The 20,819-nt window shown below is 33.9% G+C and overlaps 1 protein-coding gene and 1 long non-coding RNA gene across 2 annotated transcripts; both read right to left on the reverse strand.

Moving 5' to 3' along the window:
• Nucleotides 1–212: 212 nt before the first annotated feature.
• Nucleotides 213–2,180, reverse strand: LOC114406151 (glucoamylase-like). The gene is made up of 4 exons (XM_028368746.1): nt 1,860–2,180; nt 844–892; nt 597–757; nt 213–511 (listed from the first exon to the last, which is right to left on the reverse strand). Exons 1-4 carry the CDS (start codon nt 2,034–2,036, stop codon nt 401–403), a joined length of 498 nt encoding a protein of 165 aa, XP_028224547.1. The 5' UTR covers nt 2,037–2,180; the 3' UTR covers nt 213–400.
• A 17,912-nt stretch (nt 2,181–20,092) lies between these two features.
• LOC114405416 lies at nt 20,093–20,819 on the reverse strand. Its single transcript, XR_003665205.1, has 2 exons — nt 20,502–20,819; nt 20,093–20,421 (listed from the first exon to the last, which is right to left on the reverse strand). It is a non-coding gene; the product is annotated as an uncharacterized LOC114405416 (long non-coding RNA).

Below are 20,819 nucleotides of genomic sequence, written 5' to 3' on the forward strand. Positions count from 1 at the left end.
GATCCAATCACTAAGAAATTTGTTACATCTCGAAATGTAGTATTTGATGAGATTTCTTCTTAGAAAGCAGAGGTTGTCTCAACTGATGAGTTCAGAGGAGAAGTGCAACCAATTGCAGATGTAGATGAGCAATGAGTTACTAACGTAGAGCAACAAGGAGAGGAAAGCATTGAGTCAGCTGAAATAGATGCAGAAGAAGTAAGAAGGTCCGATAGAAGAAAAAAACCTCCAACATATTTAAAAAAAATTAATTATATTTTCCCCTTGTAATTTATTAATCAGAATCCTCAGGCCACAACATTCATCTTTACTTTAGTAACAAAATCCTCATTTGGCTCGGCAAGTTGATCTTCCTCTGTTATTTTCTGAAGTTCTACATTCTCCCAATCTTTGAGAACAACTATTCTATTCTTAGTTTCCCAAGTGTTGGATCAATCGGCTGCCAAATAATATCCCCCCCTTCTCCTTTCAGTATGAACTTATACTGGAATGTTTGTCCAGCAGGCATATCCTGATTACACAAAGGAAGCATATACAACATTTATAAAAGTTTTTGATCCAACAATATTTTCAAATTCTGAACAGATTTTACTCACCAGCTCCACAGCCCATACATGTCCTTCAGACCATGTCATGGGTAATGCCTCTAAAGGGTCCCATGAACCAAGCACAGGACCACCTCCAACTATAAGAAACTGTTCACCAAAATTACAAGTCTTTTGTAACTGGAACGATACACGAACAAACTTTGATTCATCTGCACAACAAATTACAATGTTGGGATTTTGAGTTCCACGGCATATATATGTAGTAGGAAAAATACAAAAGGTCATTAGAACCCACTTGTTTGTTCACTCTGTTGAGCCTGAGGCTCCACAGTTTCCAAGTCCACCTGCAACATTTTATTCGGGCCAAGAGACTGTCTCATCAAACATGCCAAAATCTTGTACGTTCTCAATTTATTTAATGTAAATACAACAACTAGACAACCATTTCTTAACGAATTTCCCCACATAACAGAAAAGCCAATTAGTTTGGGAACAAAACATGGATTTAGATCTTTAAATACTTTTAGTGTTGTTCTGCAATCAGAATTTGACTCTTTTAGTGTTGTTCTCCAATCAGAATTGGAGTTTTAATTAGGTAATCTATGCTAATTCTTAATGCAAAATTTATAACACGAATTATTGAGGTGAAACTCCAACTCCAATTGAAAACCAGTACTAAAAGTATTAAGAAATTGCATCTAAGTTTTGTCTTTCATTTGGCTCATATCCTCCTGAATTATACAAAATCATTGAAATAAATTCTCAAGACAGTAAAGAGGCTCCACCAGTAACACCAAAGCAACAGAGAAAACTTCAAACCCGAAATATGCTGGAAAGAATCGTACAAGCTATAAAAAACAAAGTAAATTGTTGAAGTCGCCAAACATTTCAAGAAATAACCATTCCCATAAAAGGGAAACAAAAAAAGAAAGTGAAAATGGAATCAGAACCAAGAAGTCTAGCATAGCAGTAATACGAAATGTTTCGTAACAAGTTTGGGATCTACGCATACTCATACAAAAGGGAGAATATTTAGCGTATAAAAAGAAACCAAAAGGTGAGAAGAAACTGGGCAAGCTACTAGGAAACACGAAATTTCAGAAAAAGGAAAGAAGAAAAAAAACAAGAAAAGAAAAAGAAGCATATTTTGAGAACCCAACAAGAATCACCCCCACTTGAAAGCAATCATGTTCCTAACATGCAAACGAGAAACACCCCAAGAAGACCAAGAACAAACAAAAGAATTATGATAGTTCCAACAAAGAAAAACAAAAAAGTGAAACTAAGCATAGAAAAAAAAAAGAAGCAAACCTGGTCCTTTGGTGGCACTGCATGAACAGGGTAAAGATCATTGTTTCGAACCAGTTTCAGGAGCAATAAATTCCATCCCCTTTTCTCATCTTTGGAACGAAGGGTGAAGCAGAATTCGGGTCTATCAGAAACACAAAGGGGAACTCTGGGAGAGAAGGGTCCTAGAGTCTCGACCATGGCCTTAGAAAGAGCTTGTGAGGGCTTTCATCATTGGTGAAGTTTGTTGTGGCACACAACAATGAGTTTCTGGGGTGAGAGTGAGACACTGGTTTGGTTTTTAGTTCCTTTCTTCGATCGCTTTAGTAGTTGAGAATCTTGAATCTATCTGGTGCTGACGGTGAGGGTCGTTTTATATAGTGGTGGGGTTTACGCAGTTTGTTTATCCACGTGTATGTGTCATGTGGACAGGAGGTGGCATCACTGGAATTGGTTCACGGTTTTTTAAGTGAAATACTATTGCTATATTTTTTATTTTTCTAAATATTTTAACATTTTAGTTTTATAAAAATTTAAACTTCTATTTTATATTTTAATAAAAGAGAAAATAGATTATGTATTAAAAATATAGAATATTTTTACACTGTCATTCAATTACATTTTATAAATAATTATGTTTCATAATTTTTTTAACTTTTAGAATAAATATTTTAGAAGTGATATATATTTGATTTTTTTTATTCAATTACACTATCATTCAATTATATTTTAACGGTTGAAATGTATGCATAGGTGAATCATTTTTTCCTTAGATTCAACAATAGTTTAGTGTTTATTTTGTTGCGTAAATGACATCAAATATATATACTGGACTGACATATATAACACTTGCTAATCCTGCATTTATTCTGAACAAATTGAACATTTATTGATTAAAAAAATTAATCATTTTCCCAATACCCCTCAAGGCTCAAGTTTCTCCACAACTTTTTCTTCGACATTAACCTTATAACGGTAATGTTTAACACAGAACAAGATATATATGAGATTAATCAAAGCTAACCCAGCCATGAGGAAGTAATAGTAGTCCAATCTTCCAGCATTGATGTCATCATTCAACCAATCAATTCCACCATGCTTTCGAGTCAGTTGGTGCACAACATTAACCAACAAGGTTCCAACATAAATTGAAAATGCCACCACAAGATATTGCAAAGAGTTTCCTATGCTTTTCATTTTATCTAGTGACTCAGTGTTGTAGAACTGAATGTGTCCAACAAGTGTAAACATCTGACATTGCACTCATGAGTGCACCATGTGAAATAGCCACACCCCTTCTTTGTCACTCCACCAAGCCAACACTTACCATTGTGAGAATTGAACACACATCACCAATAGTGATTAAGGAACAAGCCTATGGTGATTAGGGACACCATGTTGTGCTATGGGAATCAAGCAGAGAATGCCTAAAGCCCGGATTGGAAGCATTTTGATCAAACATTTGACTTCTTCCATTTGCTGAATGATGCAAACCCTCCAGGGATTCTTCACATAATCTTCTGTGTTGAGATCGTTGTCTTGTATAAGGTTTAGAAACTTCAAGAATAATTATGGTCTCATCAAACTTTCTTTTTCCCGAAGGGAACTCTATTAATAGGCCTCCTATATTCAATGGTGTGGGTTATCATTACTGGAAAACCCGTATGCAAATCTTCATAGAGGCTATAGATTTAAACATCTGTAAAGCCATTGAATTCGATCCTTACATCCCTACTATGGTAGCAGGAAATGTTGGATCGAGTGGCCTCAGAATAATTAAGAAGGGGGGGTTGAATTAATTATTCCTAAACCTTTACTAATTAAAAAATTACTCTTCTAAGGCTTTTACTAAGTTGTTAAGAGAATAAGGAGTAGAAGAGAAACTTAATTGGAACGTTGTAAATTCAATTTGAAAACTTTTTCAAAACAATTTTGCTACTGGTAATCGATTACAACAATCTGGTAATCGATTACCAGAGAGTAAACACTCTTTGGTAAACATGTTTTGAGAAAAAATCATGTGCTACTCAATTTTTGAGAAAAACTTTTCATACTTATCTTGATTAAGCCTTCTCTAGATTCTTAAGTCTTGAATATTGATCTTGATTCTTGAGATTTTGAACCTTGAATCTTGATTCTTGACTCTTAACTTTCCTCTTGAGTCTTGAATTCTTGAATTGTTCTAGATTCTATCTTGATCACTTGAGTTGTTCTTTGATTGATCTTTGAGCTTTTTGTCATCATCTTTTGTTATCATCATTGTTATCATCAAAAAACCTTTGAATCACCTTTGATTCACCATGAAGCTTTGCTTCTACAGGAAATGCAACTATAAAAAAACCTAGGGAATAATGGGATGAAGAAGAAAGGAAAATGGTACAATATAAATTAAAGGTAAAAAACATAATTACATCTACATTAGGCATGGATGAATATTTTAGAGTATCAAACCACAAGAATGCAAAAGAAATGTGGGATACCTTACAAGTAACCCATGAAGGAATAACTGATATAAAAAGATCTAGAATAAATACCCTAACTCATGAATATGAATTGTTTAGAATGAATAAAAATGAAACTATACAATATATGAAAAAGAGATTCACACATATAGTAATGAAGATGTTATTAGGAAAGTTATGAGATGTTTAAGCAGGGAATGTGATGGAAGCTTACTTGTGGGGCTTCTATGGAGGCTGGATCTTTGAGCTTCAATGAGGTCCTTTAATGGTGATTTTCCACCATGGAGATGTAGCGGAAGACAAAGGAGAAGAGGTAAGAGGCGACGCCATCCACTAGGGAATAAGCCATGGAAGAAGGAGCTTCACCACCAAGATGAGCCTTGAATAAGAAGCTTGGAGAGGATGCTTCAATGGAGGAAAAGAAAGAGAGAAGGGGGGAGCACGAAATTGAAGGAATAAAAGAGGGAAAGAAGTGGAACTTTGAAGTGTATCTCATAAGACTTTCATTCATCAAAGTTACAACAAGTGTTACACATGCTTCTATTTATAGACTAGGTAGCTTCCTTGAGAAGCTTTCTTAAGAAAACTTCCTGGAGAAGCTTCTTTGAGAAAACTTCCTTGAGAAGCTAGAGTTTAGCTACACACACCCATCTAAAAACTAAGCTCACCTCCTTGAGAAGCTTCCTTGAGAAGCTAGAGCTTAGCTACACACCCCTATAATAGCTAAGCTCACCCCCATGACAAAAAAACATGAAAATACAAAAAAAAATCCTACTACAAAGACTACTCAAAATGCCCTGAAAATACAAGGCTAAAACCCTATACTACTAGAATGGCCAAAATACAAGGCCCAAAAGAAGAAAACAACCTATTCTACTATTTACAAAGAAGAGTGGACCCAACCTTGGCCCATGGGCTCAAAAATCTACCCTAAGATTCATGAGAACCCTAAGCCTTCTTTATCAACTCTAGCCCAATCCTCTTGGAGCCTCTTGCTCATGGCTCTAGTAACTGGTCCTTTCCTAGGGAGGATTGCATCAGAATGGCAACCAAAGGTAACGACAATTACAGAATCAAGAGACCTTACTAACATGTGTCTTGCAACTCTTTTTGGAAAGCTTCAGGAACACGAAATGGAACTCATGAGACTAAATCAACATGAAGAAAATGACAAGAAAAAGAAAGGAATCACACTTAAAGCTTTATCTTCAGTTCAAGAAGAAAGTGATAAAGAAGACTTGAATGAAGTAGAAGAGATGATGATTTCAGTTTCTTCGTAAAGAGATTAAATAAATTCCTAAGAAACAAAGAAAATCAAAGAAGATCAAACTTCAAACCAAAGAAAAGAGGAGAGGATTCATCTTTTGTTCCAAAGTATTATGAATGTAATCAACCAGGACATCTGAGAGTTGATTACCCGAGTTTCAAGAAAAGAATGGAAAAATCTGAGAGGAAAACTTTCAATGATAAGAAAGCAAATAAAGCTTACATCACTTGGGATGATAACAATATGGATTCAACCGAAGACTCAGAAAATGAAGTCATGAATTTAAGTCTTATGGCAAAAAATTGTGAAAGCGAAGAAGAGGTAACATCTTCTAACAATAACTTATCTATTTCCTTTGATGAACTTCAAGATGCATTCACTGATTTACATAAAGAATCAGTCAAACTTGCAAAACTTGTTTCATTTTCCAAGAAAACTATTTCAAACTTAGAAAAGGAAGTTTTGAAATTAAATGAAGAATTAGAAAATCTTAAAACTAAAGTCAAAACTTTAAAACCAATTGACACAAATCAATCTTCTACCATAAAAGTAATACAAGATAGTAAAGAAGCATATAACTCATGTAATTGTTGTAGCAAGTTTATAGAAGAAATCAAGGATCTGAAAAATTCTGTTGCCAAATATACTATTGGCAAAAATAATTTAGATATTATACTAGGAAAGCAAAGATGTGTGTTTGATAAGGCTGGATTAGGATATAGACCTGATAAACAACAAAAATTATATAAAAATTTCTTTTCATATACTCAAAAGAATAGTTCTCCTTTCTTAACATGTTTTTACTGTGGAAAGAAATGACATAGTGCATCTACATGCTATTTTAGGAAAAATAGTTATAATATTTGTCATACCCTAATTTCGTCCGGGGACCTTTGCTTGATGACATGCGACCTTTCTTTGGTCCTTGTGAGGTGCTTGGCACCCATCATTAGGCAATTTGTGAAATTCCAGGACATGCCGGAAAACCAAAAAATATTGATGCACAATCCGTAAGTTTTCGTGACACACCGGAAATCAAATGGAAGCATCGTTGCATAATTAAGTGAGATTCCGTAACATTCCGTAAGTCAAAAAGGGGATGATTATGTAATCCGCAAGGTTCCGTAACATTACGGAAAGAAAACAAGTATCGTTACGAGATTCGTAAGTTTCCGTAACTTTACGAAAAAAGAATCACCAAAAAAGGTAAGGGGGGTGAACTTATCAAGATAGGGGTGTAAATAGCAATTCAAATCTAGGCCCTTCCTGAACATTTTGGAAGTTGGGTTGCTTAAGGAGGAAGCAACTGGGCGGCAAGCTCCTCCACGTTTTTGAAAAAATGGTTTTCGGGGCTTCTGCGGCTTCCGTAATACTTCCGTAAAATTTCCGAAAACCTTGGGTAAGCATATTCCACTTAACATTGGTGAAAGGGAAGAGAAAAAAGATTAAAATCAAATTCGAAAACAGTTCCGTAAGGCTTCCGTAACTTTTCCGTAAAATACGAAAAGGGGGGTGAACTTAGTAATTCGGGTGCGCTTAGAAATCTTCTTCATTAAGTCTTTGGGCGGCAAACACCTCCCTTTTTTTCTATAAATAGGGGAGGGGGGAGCTGTTTCAAAATGTTCAAGACCCCTTTGGCTATGCATTTCGACTATTTTGGGCAAAAAACACGTTTTCGTGAAGAAAAATCGAGTCGAAGTGCTTCTGTAATGCTTCCGTAAGCGATTCTGTGGAAATTCTTCATCGTTCTTCGTCGTTCTTCACCGTTCTTCATCCGTTCTTCGTTCGTTCTTCGTTCTTCAACGGGTAAGTTTTCGAATTCGAGACTTTCAATTCATTTCTTGTTTTGTGTACTTTCACTTTAATTTCGTTTACTTTCAGTTTTCTTTTCTTCCCTTTTGACGTGCTTAAGCCATTTATTTAAGTCATTTCTCGCTTAATCTAAAAATAAAATAAATTTCCACCGATCGTTTGAATTGTATCATCCGTTAATTTTGGTTAAAATGAATTCCGACCGTTCGGTCGTGCCGTAACCACGTTGGAAATCAAAAAAAGAGGTAAAATAATAATATAATAATCAAAAAAATATTTTTTAGTAAAGTAAAGCGAAAAATCAATCGGACGTTTTCTCTTTGGGATTTCTCATTTTTAATCGAATTGACTAATAACTAAGGTGAAACTAAGGCTAAAATCAACTCGCCTAGTCAAGCTCGTCCACAAAAATAGGTTTTTGAAAGTTTATCACTTCAATTTCTTATTAAGTAAAATGGGTCATTTTTAAGGTCCAACGCCTTAAAATGATCACCTTTCAAGTAAAAAGAATCACTTGATTCACGCATAAGAAAGAACTACGTAGGTCTGATTTTCTCATCCCAATTGAGGAATACGTAGGAGCAAAGGGAAACACCCTTGTCGACCACAAAAAGAGAAAAAATATAAAAAGGGTATAAAGGATATAAGGACATAAAAGGGAACGTAAAAATCAAAGTCATGTTTGCACATTCGATTAAAGGCTGTCGTCCCTTGTGACGGACGTGTGGGGTGCTAATACCTTCCCCGCGCGTAAATACAACTCCCGAACCTTTCACTTAAAAGTTCGTAGATCGCGTCTTTTCCGGTTTTTCCGACGTTTTCCTCAAATAAACGTTGGTGGCGACTCCGCGCATATTCCTTTCGTGGAACACGCATCCCGCGAGTAACGCGTCGCCCTCCCGCCAAAGGGTAGGTTGCGACAATATTAAAATGATATGGGTTCCAAAAGGATCTTTTATCAAAACTGGCATTCGAGGACCCAAGAAAGTTTGGGTACCTAAGTCATAAACATGATTATGTAGGATACTTTGAAGAAGAGTTGGTACATTGATAGCAGATACTCTAAACACATGATGGGAGATGCATCAAAGTTTACTTATATTTCTCCCAAGAATAGTGGACATGTGACTTATGGTGACAACAATAAAGGTAGAATCCTTGGAGTCAGAAAACTAGGTACGACTTCATCTACCTCCATTGAAAATATTCTACTTGTTGATGGTCTTAAGCATAGTCTACTGAGTGTTAGTCAATTATGTGATAAAGGCTATCTAGTATCATTTGACTCTCATAATTGTGTTATTGAAAACAAACATGATAGAAATATAAAACATATAGGCTTTATATCAAATACTGTATACATGATAAATTTAGATAAAACATCAGATCATGATCAATGTTTTCTTAGTAAAGATGATGATTCTTGGTTATGGCATAGAAGAATTTCCCATATAAACATAGAACATTTAAATAAACTAATTTCTAAGGATTTATTTATTGGTTTACCAAAACTTAAATTTGAAAAAGATAGATTATGTGATACTTGTCAAAAAGGAAAACAAGTAAGGGTTTCATTCAAATCAAAGAATATTATGTCTACAACTCAACCCTTACAACTTTTGCATATGGATCTTTTTGGCCCCTCTAGAACTATGAGTTTTGGAGGAAACTACTATACTCTTGTTATAGTTGATGATTACTCAAGATTCACATGAACATTATTTCTCACTCATAAAAGATATGTTTTTCATGCTTTCAAGAAACATGCTAAAATCATTCAAAATAAGAAAAATCTCAAAATTGCATCTATTAGGAGTGATCGTGGAAGACAATTTGAAAATAAGGATTTTGAATCATTTTGTGATGAAAATGGTATTGAAAACAATTTTTCTGAACCTAGAACACCTCAACAAAATGGAGTAGTTGAGAGGAAAAATAGATCTTTAGAAGAGATAGCCAAAACTTTGCTTAATGATACAATCCTTCCTAAATATTTATGGGTTAAAGATGTAAATATTGCATGCTATATAATGAATAGACCTTTAATTAGACCAATCTTGAAGAAATCTTCATATGAATTGTATAACGAAAGAAAACCAAACATTTCTTATCTTCATGTGTTTGGATGTAAGTGTTTTGTGCTAAACAACGACAAAGACAACTTAGGCAAGTTTGATGCAAAATTTGATGAAGGTATATTCCTTGAACAATAAAACATTTAGAATCTATAACAAAAGAACTATGATCATTAAAGAATCTATCCATGTTGCTTTTGATTAAATTAACCCAATTAGGCCAAGAAAGGAAATTCTTGATGATATTTCAGATTCTTTAGAAGGTATACATATTCATGGTGAAGAGCACAAAGGCAAAGGAAAGGGAAATGATGAAGACTTTCAAATTGATGAAACAAAAACAAGTACAAATCTTCCAAGAGAATGAAGAACTTCAAGATACCATCCTCTTGATAACATCATCAGTGACATATCTAAAGGGGTAACAACTAGACACTCTCCCAAAGATGTTTGCAATAATATGGCTTTTGTTTCTTTAATTGAACCTAAAAATTTAAAAGAATTCATAATTGATGAACACTGGGTTATAGCTATGCAAGAAGAGTTAAATAAGTTTGAAAGAAAAAAGTTTGGGAATTAGTTGACAAACCCGATTATCATCCAGCTATAGGAACTAAATGGGTATTCAAAAACAAATTGGATGAATATGGAATAGTAATTAGAAATAAGGCTAGGCTAGTGGCCAAAGGATATAATCAAGAAGAAGGAATAGATTATGAGGAAACCTATGCTCCAGTAACCAGATTAGAAGCCATTAGAATGTTATTAGGTTTTGCATCCATAGTGGACTTTAAACTCTATCAAATGAATGTTAAAAGTGCCCTTTTAAATGGTTTTATCCAAGAAGAAGTATGTGCGGATCAACCTCTTGGATTTGAAAGCTCATAAAAGCCTAATCATGTCTTTAAATTGAAAAGAATTTATATGGTTTAAAACAAGCCCCTAGGGCCTGGTATGAACGTCTGAGTAAATTTCTTTTAGAAAAAGGATTTTCAAGAGGAAAAGTTGATACCACCTTTTTTATTAAAAGAAAATTGAATGATATATTCTTAGTACAGATATATGTTGATGATATCATTTTTGGGTCAACTAATGATTCTCTTTGCAAAGAATGCGAATGTATGAATACATGAATTTTGATGATGCCAAAGAAGAATCAAACAAGGCCGCTTCAAAGGATAAGCATTTGCTTCAAGATTAATTCAAGATTGCTTCAACAAATAAAGCCTTGTTTCAAGATTCACTAAAGATCAAGTCTTGCCTCAAAACAAAGGGTTTCAAAGTCATGCAAGGCTCTGGTAATCGATTACCAGGAAGTGTAATCGATTACCAGAAGGGAAGAATGAAAAAGAGCTATTGAAAAGGGTTATGAATTTGAATTTTGGACATGTAATCGATTACCATATGTCTGTAATCGATTACCAGCAACGAAACTCCTGAAATTCAAATTAAAAAGTCATGACCCTTCAAATTATAACTGTGTAATCGGTTACTAGTGGAGAGTTTTCAGAAAATCTAACAAGAGTCACATCTTTTGATTGGATTTGTGAATGGGCATCAAAGGCCTATAAATAGGTGGCTTGGGCACGAATTTTGTAGAGAGAGTTTTGCTTGTTCAAAATGTCTTATCCTCTCAAAAGGAAATGAAGAGAGATATTCGAAGAGAACTTCATTGCCAAATGCTCTCTCAAAAGAAACTCTTGGGCGAACACTTGCAAATCTATTAGGAGTTCATCCATGGACTTCAATTGTAATATCCTTCTCTTCAAGAGAGAATTCCTCTTCTTTCTTCTTATACAAAGAGATTGATTAAGGGACCGAGGGTCTCTTAAGTTGTAAGGAATTATGAACACAAAGGATGGGTTGTCCCTGTGTGGTTCAGACTTTGTAAAAGGATTTTACAAAGAGAAAAGAAAATCTCAAGTGGGTTGCTCAAGTGGGTTGCCATAGATTTAAAGATATGGGTAGCCATTGAATTTGATTCCTTTATTCCTATAATGGTAGAGAGAAATACAACTATATAAAAAAACCTAGAGAAGACTGGAATGATGATGAAAGAAGAAAGAAGAAGATTCCTCCTTAGCCCCAAAATGTTGAATGCGATCAACTTGGGTACATGAGATTCAATTGTCCTATGTTTAAAAGAAGAATGGAAAAATCCGACAAGAGGAATTTCAAAGAGAAGAAAGAAGAGAAAGGATACATCACTTGAGAAGATAATGTCATAAATTCTTCAAGTGCTTCAGAGAATAAAATCATAAGTCTGGGTATCATGATGAAAGACTATGAAAACAGAGAAGAACAAAGTCAATACATTGATAGCAATTTCTCCAAATACATGGCATGCATCAAAGTTTATTCATATTTCTCCCCTAGATAAGTGGATATGTGATTTATGAAGACAATAAGCAAAGGCCACATTTCTCCCTAGAAAAGTGAATCTCAAGAAAAGTGAATATGTGATTTATGGAGTCATCAAAGGTCACTTGATCAACAAGCCCAACAAGTGATATCAAATTATACCAACAGGTCACTTGTCTTTGATTGATTACTTTTGATGCTTGTTTTCTACTTAAGTTGATGATTGTGATTGAATTTGATAGATTGTGCTTGATGATTAATTGATTGTGTTTTTTGATTGATGTGTTTGTTTTTGCTTGATTGATATTCAATGTTTGTTAGTTTGATTGATTGATTGTATGTTATATTTGATTAATTGCGTTTGATGATTGTTTTTTATTGAGTTTTGATTGTCTTGGATAATTGTCTTTTATTGTGTTTTGTTGATTGCTTTTGATTGTATGTTTGATTGATTGTGTTTTTTATTGATGTGTTATTGTACTTGTTTTTGCTTGATTAATATTGAATGATTGTTTTAATGCAATTTGGTTTCACTAGATTCTCATACATTGCAACAAGTGGTAACATTTTTCTCCTCTCTATTCATGATTTTCTTTTAATGTTGATAAAGGGTGGGAGATAGATAAAAGATATATGAAATCTTTATGAGACAACTTTTTATATATGAAATCTATGAAATTTTCAACTATCTCATATAAGCAATCATTGCAAAACAAAGGGGGAGTAAAACTATATACAAATGGATATTTTTTTGTTGTTGTTGCTCCTAACCTACAGGTGATTGTCATCATCAAAAAGGGAGAGAATGTAAATCATGCAGGTTTTGATGATGTCAAAAAGAATTTGTTTGATAGTGAGTGTCATCATCAAAAAGGGGGATAATGTGGATCATGCATTGCTTTGATGATATCGAAAAGAAATCACTTGATTTTCATCATCAAAAAGGGGGAGAATGTGAATGTATGAATACATGAATTTTGATGATACCAAAGAAGAATCAAACAAGGCCGCTTCAAAGGATAAGCATTTGCTTCAAGATTAATTCAAGATTGCTTCAACAAACAAACCCTTGTTTCAAGATTCACTAAAGATCAACCCTTGCCTCAAAACAAAGGGTTTAAAAGTCATGCAAGGCTCTGGTAATCGATTACCAGGAAGTGTAATCGATTATTAGAAGGGAAGAATGAAAAATAGCTATTGAAAAAGGTTTTGAATTTTAATTTTGAACATGTAATCGATTACCATATGTCGGCAATTGATTACCAGCAACGAAACTCCTAAAATTCAAATTCAAAAGTCATGACCCTTCAAATTATAACTGTGTAATCGATTACACAAACATTGTAATCGATTACTAGTGGAGAGTTTTCAGAAAATCTGTCAACAGTCACATCTTTTGAATGGATTTGAGAATGACCATCAAAGACCTATAAATAGGTGACTTGGGCACAAATTTTGTAGAAAGAGTTTTGCTTGTTCAAAATGTCTTATCCTTTCAAAAGGAAATGACGAGAGATATTCCAAGAGAACTTCGTTGCCAAATGCTGTCTCAAAAGAAACTCTTGGGCAAACACTTGCAAATCTATTAAGAGTTCATCCATGGACTTCAATTGTAATATCCTTCTCTTCAAGAGAGAATTCCTTTTTTTCTTCTTATACAAAGAGATTGATTAAGGGACCGAGGGTCTCTTAAGTTGTAAGGAATTATGAACACAAAGGATGGGTTGTCCCTGTGTGGTTCAGACTTTGTAAAAGGATTTTACAAAGAGAAAGGAAAATCTTAAGTGGATTGCTTGAGTACGGGATGTAGGCACAGAATTTTCCGAACCAGTATAAAACCGTGTTTGCATTCTCTCTTCCCTTGTCTCATTTATTTTGTTGCAATCAATTTTGTCTTGCATGATTAAAGAACATTATTAAATTGATTGTTACTGCTTCTTCTGTATTTTGAGCCTATCTCATTTAGAAGGGGGTTAAAAGTTTTTTAGTGAGAAATTAATTCACCCCTTCTTAAGATAACTGAGGCCACATTTGTCCAACAAAGAACTCTCTCAAGATATGCAAAATAAATTTGAAATGTCAATGATGGGTGAGTTAAATTTTTTTCTTGGGCTGCAAATAAAGCAAATGAAGAATGGAATATTTATCAGTCAATCAAAATATTGCAAAGACCTAATGCATAGGTTTGGGATGGAAAATGTTAAACACATGGCTACTCCTATGAGTACTGCTTGATATCTGGATAAAGATGAAACCGGTTAGTCAATAGACATAAAGAAATATAGAGGTATGATCGGATCTCTTCTTTATTTATTTGTATGTGTGCAAGATTTCAAGCAAATCCTAAAAAATCTCACCTTAGTGCAGTTAAAAGAATCATGAGATACTTATTAGGCACTATCAATCTAGGATTATGGTATCCTAAGAATTCCTCTTATAATCTAATAGGATACTTTGATTCTAATTTTGCCAAATGCAAACCTGTCATTTTATTGGCTCTGCTCTAGTATAATGGCATAGTAAAAAACATAATAGTGTTGCTTTATCCTCATCTTGTCACTCTATTTCTTTAGCATTTTAATGTTCCTTTAGAGGATGAACCTTTTGTTAAGGTCAAACATTTATTTGCTATTGGTGCTAGTGTTGTTGCCTCCTTTGGATAGCGAAAGGATGTGGATGTGCGTAAACACAACCTTCCACCTCCAATTCCTAAAGACCACATGAGCTTAGGTATCTTCGGGCTTAAACACAACCTGCCAACACCCTCCCCGCCACCGCAACAGGATTCCTCATCTTCCTTATTGAATGACGTTCTCACTGAGCTTAGGTATCTTCGGGCTTTCGTCGGTGATCATTTCAATGCTATGGACTCACGCATCATGCGTCTTGAATACGACATGAGCTTCATTCATCGTTGCTTTGATCCTCCTGCGGATCCATAGAAGTTTCTTTTACATCCTACTTTTATCTAGTATTATAAGTCATTAATTTTCTGGACAATTTACTATTTCAGCCTTGTATTTGGCTTTGGATATTTTAGCACTTGGTTCCTTTGTGCATGCTTTAGACACTTAGCACTTGGTTATTTCGTGTTTGCTTTGGATATTTTGCACTTGGTTATTTTATGTTGCTATGGATGATTAGCTTTTGATTATTTTGTGATGATTGCTTTGGATTTTCTGGCTTTGTTATTTTGTCCGGTATTTTTGACTTTTTAATGTTGCCAAAGGGGGACAGAAACTCAAGAAAACGGGTAGACTATTTTTTTCTAAACATAGGAAATAAATTGCAAAATTAAGTGGGAGTAAGGGTGAGTGCTCGCCTTGCAAATAGAATATCTTTTAATCATGGTTTTATATAGCTGTCATCATCAAAACGATGGAGAATGTGATTGCATATGCTGTATAAAGGTTTTGATGATGCCAAAGATTGAAGCAATTCAAAGTTTACTACAAGTTCAAGACAAGATCAAGAGATTAAGAGAAAGAATTCATAATAGTCCATTATTTTTTAATAGAATATCTTAAAAGATTGCAAAGGTTTGACCTTAAATGCTTAAATTTTCAAAATCTCTTATAAAAAGTTTTAAGTGTTTTTACACATTTTAAAATAGTATATTTCTCTATGGTAATCGATTACCAAAAGCTGTAATCGATTACCAAAAGCAAAATTTAATTTTGCAAAGTTTTCAGAAAGTTTGAATTTGAATTTTAAAGGATGTAATCGATTATCACCTTTGTGTAATTGATTAACAGTAGCTGTGACACCCTCTACCCCTCATCTATATACTAACAAAGGAATGAAAATTCAAATATTAATTAAAAGTATTTTTTTAAAACATTTTTAAATACAAGCCTTTCAAAGGGATAAAAGGTTCACAATCACTTCCTTTTACATCATTTTTAAACTTGTCCAAATAAATAATAAAGTTATCGGCTCAAACAAGGCCGTCTGAGACTTCATAGAATTAATATAAAACCCTATACCCCAATGTCACATCCTATCAGAGCGTTGTGTCTCGACGTCCTTCAGCATAATATTCCTTAACGCAGTTCACCTAGTCATCTGCTCCCCCGAACACAAAGTTCAAGATCATCACAGGATCCAAACACAAACAACAAACCGGGAGTGAGTTATCAAATTCCTAACTAATAGAGAAACAAGACAACTAGATATACATATCATATAAACCAAATAAAACTTACTTACACCCGGTGACCCCCAAGGCCTACACTCCGAAGAGTCCGTCAGGGCCTCTCCCTCCTGATTCAGGTCCGACCCCTAAAACAATTTTGTATGCAGATATTGCTCATGAATTATACAATACCCACGACCTCACGCTCGTGTTTTAAACACGTTCAACACAATTGCACTATGATTTAACACTGGTTTCTAAATAGGAAACCTACACTTTCTCTTTAACACTGGTTCCTAATTAGAAACCTACACTTTCTCTTTAACACTGTGCATCAACGCTTTTCTCAAGATAACACTGGTCGGGTTATTGTACAATTCATAGCTTACAACACAAGTAATGTCACATCAAGTGTTAACTACACATTTATCCACAACCAAAACTCATTCACAATTTCACATCTCATAATGTCACAATCCACCATCACATGTTTACACGTATCTCACAAATTAACACATGTTCAACTTTACACTTATACTCAATCTCAATAACAATATTATAATCTCAAAGCAATATGTTATTTCACAATTTATCACATATTCCATTTATAAACACTGCTAGTGAATTACACAATACCACGACCTCACACTCATGTTTCAACACATTTAACACATTGCGCTACAATTTAACACTGGTTCCTGAATAGGAAACCTACATTTTCTCTTAAACATTGCGCATCAACGTTTTTCTCAAGATAACACTGGTTGGGTTATTGTATAATTCATAGCTCACAATACAATTATTGTCACATCAAGTGTCAAACACACACACTTATTCACAATCAAATATCATGCTCACAATTTAACATCTCATAATATCACATCAATCATCTCATTTTTACATGTATCTCGCAAATTGACACATTCAACTTTGTACTACTCAATCTTTACTATAATATTATAATATCATTATAATAACTTATTACACCTTATAACTTATACACATCACACAATAATAATATTTGCATGATACAAAACATATATATGTATATGTATATGGTAAATTAAACTACATTGTTTTTAATCAAAGAATTTCTTTAACAATTAATTTAATATTACATCTAAAGAAATTACCACTAGACATTAACCTTACAATTTTCCTTAATTTATTATTCTAGTATTACAATAATTATATACACATAACATGTTGATCATCGTCGTAGAAAAATTAGAACAAGATAATAATTTGTATAAAATAAGTCATTGAATAATATTATTTAAAATATAATTTATGTTAATAAAAAGAGCTTAATTTTTCTAAGGGGTTCACACTCAACCCAAGAACACATCAATTTCATAGCAATTTCTCATTGGGACATCAACTGATTCATCAAACATATATAATTCACTGTAATAATTAAAAGGATAAAATAAAAATTGCAAGAACACCCCAAAACCCATTCCAATTGATATCTCTAAGGATCCCTACACATGTTCTTACTAATCCCCAATTGTGAATAACTCATCCCTTACCTCTAAGCGGACTCACGTGTCTTCAGCCAACGATAGCAGCATCTCTAGCGGTTTTCTGAGATTCCTCCAGTTATTCCTTCGACTGCTCCGATAGAATTTTCAAACGTCAGAGAGACGGAGAAGAGATTGTAATTTTACGAAACCGGTTAACGAAATGAAAATCCAACGGTTAACGAAACCGAGATCGTAATTTTACTGAGACCATTTTGGGTTTCTACGGGAAAGGAAAATGCTACAATGCGAAAGGTATTTCTCTCAGCTCAAATATGATATCACAATTCCCAACGGTGAGACTTCTCAGAATTGGACTGCGAACGTAGTGCTCAAATTTCACGACGATCCAACGGTGAACGAGTCTGAGATCGTCATTTTTCTGAGACATGTTAGGTGGCCTGTGGGAAAAAGAGAGGGTTTTGGGAGAAGAGAGAAGAAACGAAATTGTGAGGCAGAGGAAACTGAGGAGTCAGTCTGAAAACTGACCTAGCATGTTGCTATTTATAGCTAGGGGCATTTATGACCTATTATTTACTATTTATTTATTTATTATTTTATAAAAACAAACTTTATTTTATTCTCTATCAAACAAATAAATAAAATACCCTTTTTATTTTCTCTCAAATCATTATTTTAATTAATAATTATATCTCCTTATTTATTTATTTATAAAATCTCATCATTTTTTAAAAAAATCTATTTATTTATAAATAACAATCTTTTTTTTAATCTAGTTTACGAAAATTGGGATGTTACAGTAGCGAAATTTTTTAAAATTTAAACTGAAAAGACACGACTCCTCAATAATTAACTATGTAATCGATTACCAAAGATCTGTAATCGATTACCAGTGAGAAAATTTCAAAAAATAACTCTGAAAAGTCACGTCCTTTCATGAGAGTTTGAAAAACCACCAAAGGCCTATAAATATGTGACTTGTGTTCGAAAATCTTCAATGTTTTTCAGAACTTCATTGTTTTATCCTCTCAAAAGAAAACCTTTGGCCAAACGCTTGCATATCAATTAAGGATTCTTTTAAGTTCTTCAAGTTGTATTATTCTTCTGTTAAAGAGAAGAAAAATCTTTTGTACTTCAAAAACAAATTGTTGTTGTAATCAAGAGGTAGTGGGTCTGTTGATTTGTAAGTTTTTCTGAACACAAGGGAAAGGTATCCCTAGGTGGTTAAGAAGTTTTAAAGGAATTTACATGGATAGTGGAAATCTCAAGTGGATTGCTTGAGAACGGGACGTAGGCACAGAAAGTGGCTGAACCAGTATAAATTGAGTTTGCAATTCTCTCTTCCCTAATCTCATTTACATTATTGCGCTTTAATTTTATTTTTCACATTTAAAGAGCATCGAATAAATTGTTCATTGCTTCTTTTTCTGCATATTAAGTCTGCATATATCTTTTAAAGAGAGAATTAAAATTTGTTAGGGGAAAATTTTGAAACTTAATTCACCCCCGCCCCACTTAAGTCATTGAGACCACTTGTTTAAGAGCTGAAAATGAAAATTTTGAAATTTGAATTAAGTCGTGAAATGGTGGAACGAAGAACATGAGGAAGCTCAACATGGGTCTTTGAAGATGAGCTTCAGTGATGTGACCTCCTAGGCCTGCAAGCTAGTGAGACGTAGCCTAGCCTATTGAATTTCAAAATGAAATTTGTTTAGAGAAAATCGCAAAACCGTGGAACAAAGAAGCAGAGGAAAGAAGGCGCGGCTCGTACAAGCGGGAGTAATATAATAATGCCAAAAAACGAAAGAGATCATTATTTTATTATTAAAGATAGATAACCACTGGAGCGACGTGTTTGTGTGTAATGAGGAGCTGAATGCATTAAGATAAAGATTTTATGGTCGATCTGGTTCAAAGGAAAAATATTTTTGAAACTCACATAATTTTTATAGGAGTGTTCATAGAAAAATACTTTGATGGTATGTTTTATTTTGGAAAAGAATCAAAGCAAATAAAAAGAAGCGAAAAGATAACAAAAAAAAGTAAAAATTTGGTATCTTGTTTTTCATATTTCAAATATTCATTTATTTGTTTTATGGTATCTAGAGCTTGGACTTTGATCTGGGCTTTTTTTCTTCTCTTTTTCAATTCTTCGCTCTAAGAATTTAAGGCAGACTGAACTGGTTTTCATGGACTCGCAAACTGGAGGAAACTGAGCAAATATGCAGTTTGGTGTTGAGAAACTTGTACGATCGAACTACAAGTATTGGCGACTGTGCATGGAAGCTTTTCTCCAAGGGCAAGATTTATGGGATCTCATGGCAAAAAATGATATGAAAATGCCACCAGATACACCGGACACGATGGAGGCCCGACGAAAATGGAAGGTAAAATATGGGAAGATGTTGTTTGTTCTGAGAATGATGGTCAACAAGGAATTAATTGATCACATTAGAGATCTTGACACACCAAAGGATGTATGGGAGACACTAGAAAAACTCTTCCCCAAGAAAAATGTTGCTCGATTGCAGTTGCTGGAACATGAACTTGCATCCACAGTGCAAGGTAATCTTACAATTGTTGAATACTTCTTAAAGATTAAAAATCTTTGTGCAGATCTGAGTGAGAAAATCAGTGAGGCAAGGTGAAGGAGATACATCATTAGGGGTTTGAAAAAGGAGTATTCTCCATTTATCATGTCCATTCAAAGATGGACCAACCAACCATCATTGGAGGAGTTACAAAATTTTCTCACAAATCAAGAAGCTTTTACATCCATAGAAGTTTCTTTTACATCCTACTTTTATCTAGTATTATAAGTCATTAATTTTCTGGACAATTTACTATTTCATCCTTGTATTTGACTTTGGATATTTTAGCACTTGGTTCCTTTGTGCTTGCTTTAGAATATGAAACATCTCCAACAACAAATGATTCTATATTTGAAGTAGCTTGAGCCTTCTCCATCTCCACATCTTCATCTTCTTTTCCTAAAACTCAAAATAATAATAAATATTAGAATAAACTCAATTAAGAGATTAAAAGATAACAATTATTACACATTATTTACCTTGCATTTCAAATCGTAGTAACCAATTTTTAGTACATATCAAGGCTTGCATGTTGTCAGCAATAAGCCTAGTTCAATATTTTTTAAGCACCCGTGAGCCAATACTAAATGCTGATTCGGAAGCCACCGTTGTAATTTGGATGCTTAAAATAACACAAGCCAATAGTGAAAGATCTGGAAACTGAGCTTGATTGTCCTTCCAATATTGCAAAACATCAAGATTGGGATGATATTTATTTGAAAGATTTGCCTCTTCCAAATATGTATCTAGTTGAGATTTACCCACTTGTGACATATCTTGATCTTCAAATTGTATAA

This window comes from Glycine soja, chromosome 3 (assembly GCF_004193775.1).
Source record: "Glycine soja cultivar W05 chromosome 3, ASM419377v2, whole genome shotgun sequence".
NCBI lineage: Eukaryota > Viridiplantae > Streptophyta > Magnoliopsida > Fabales > Fabaceae > Glycine > Glycine soja.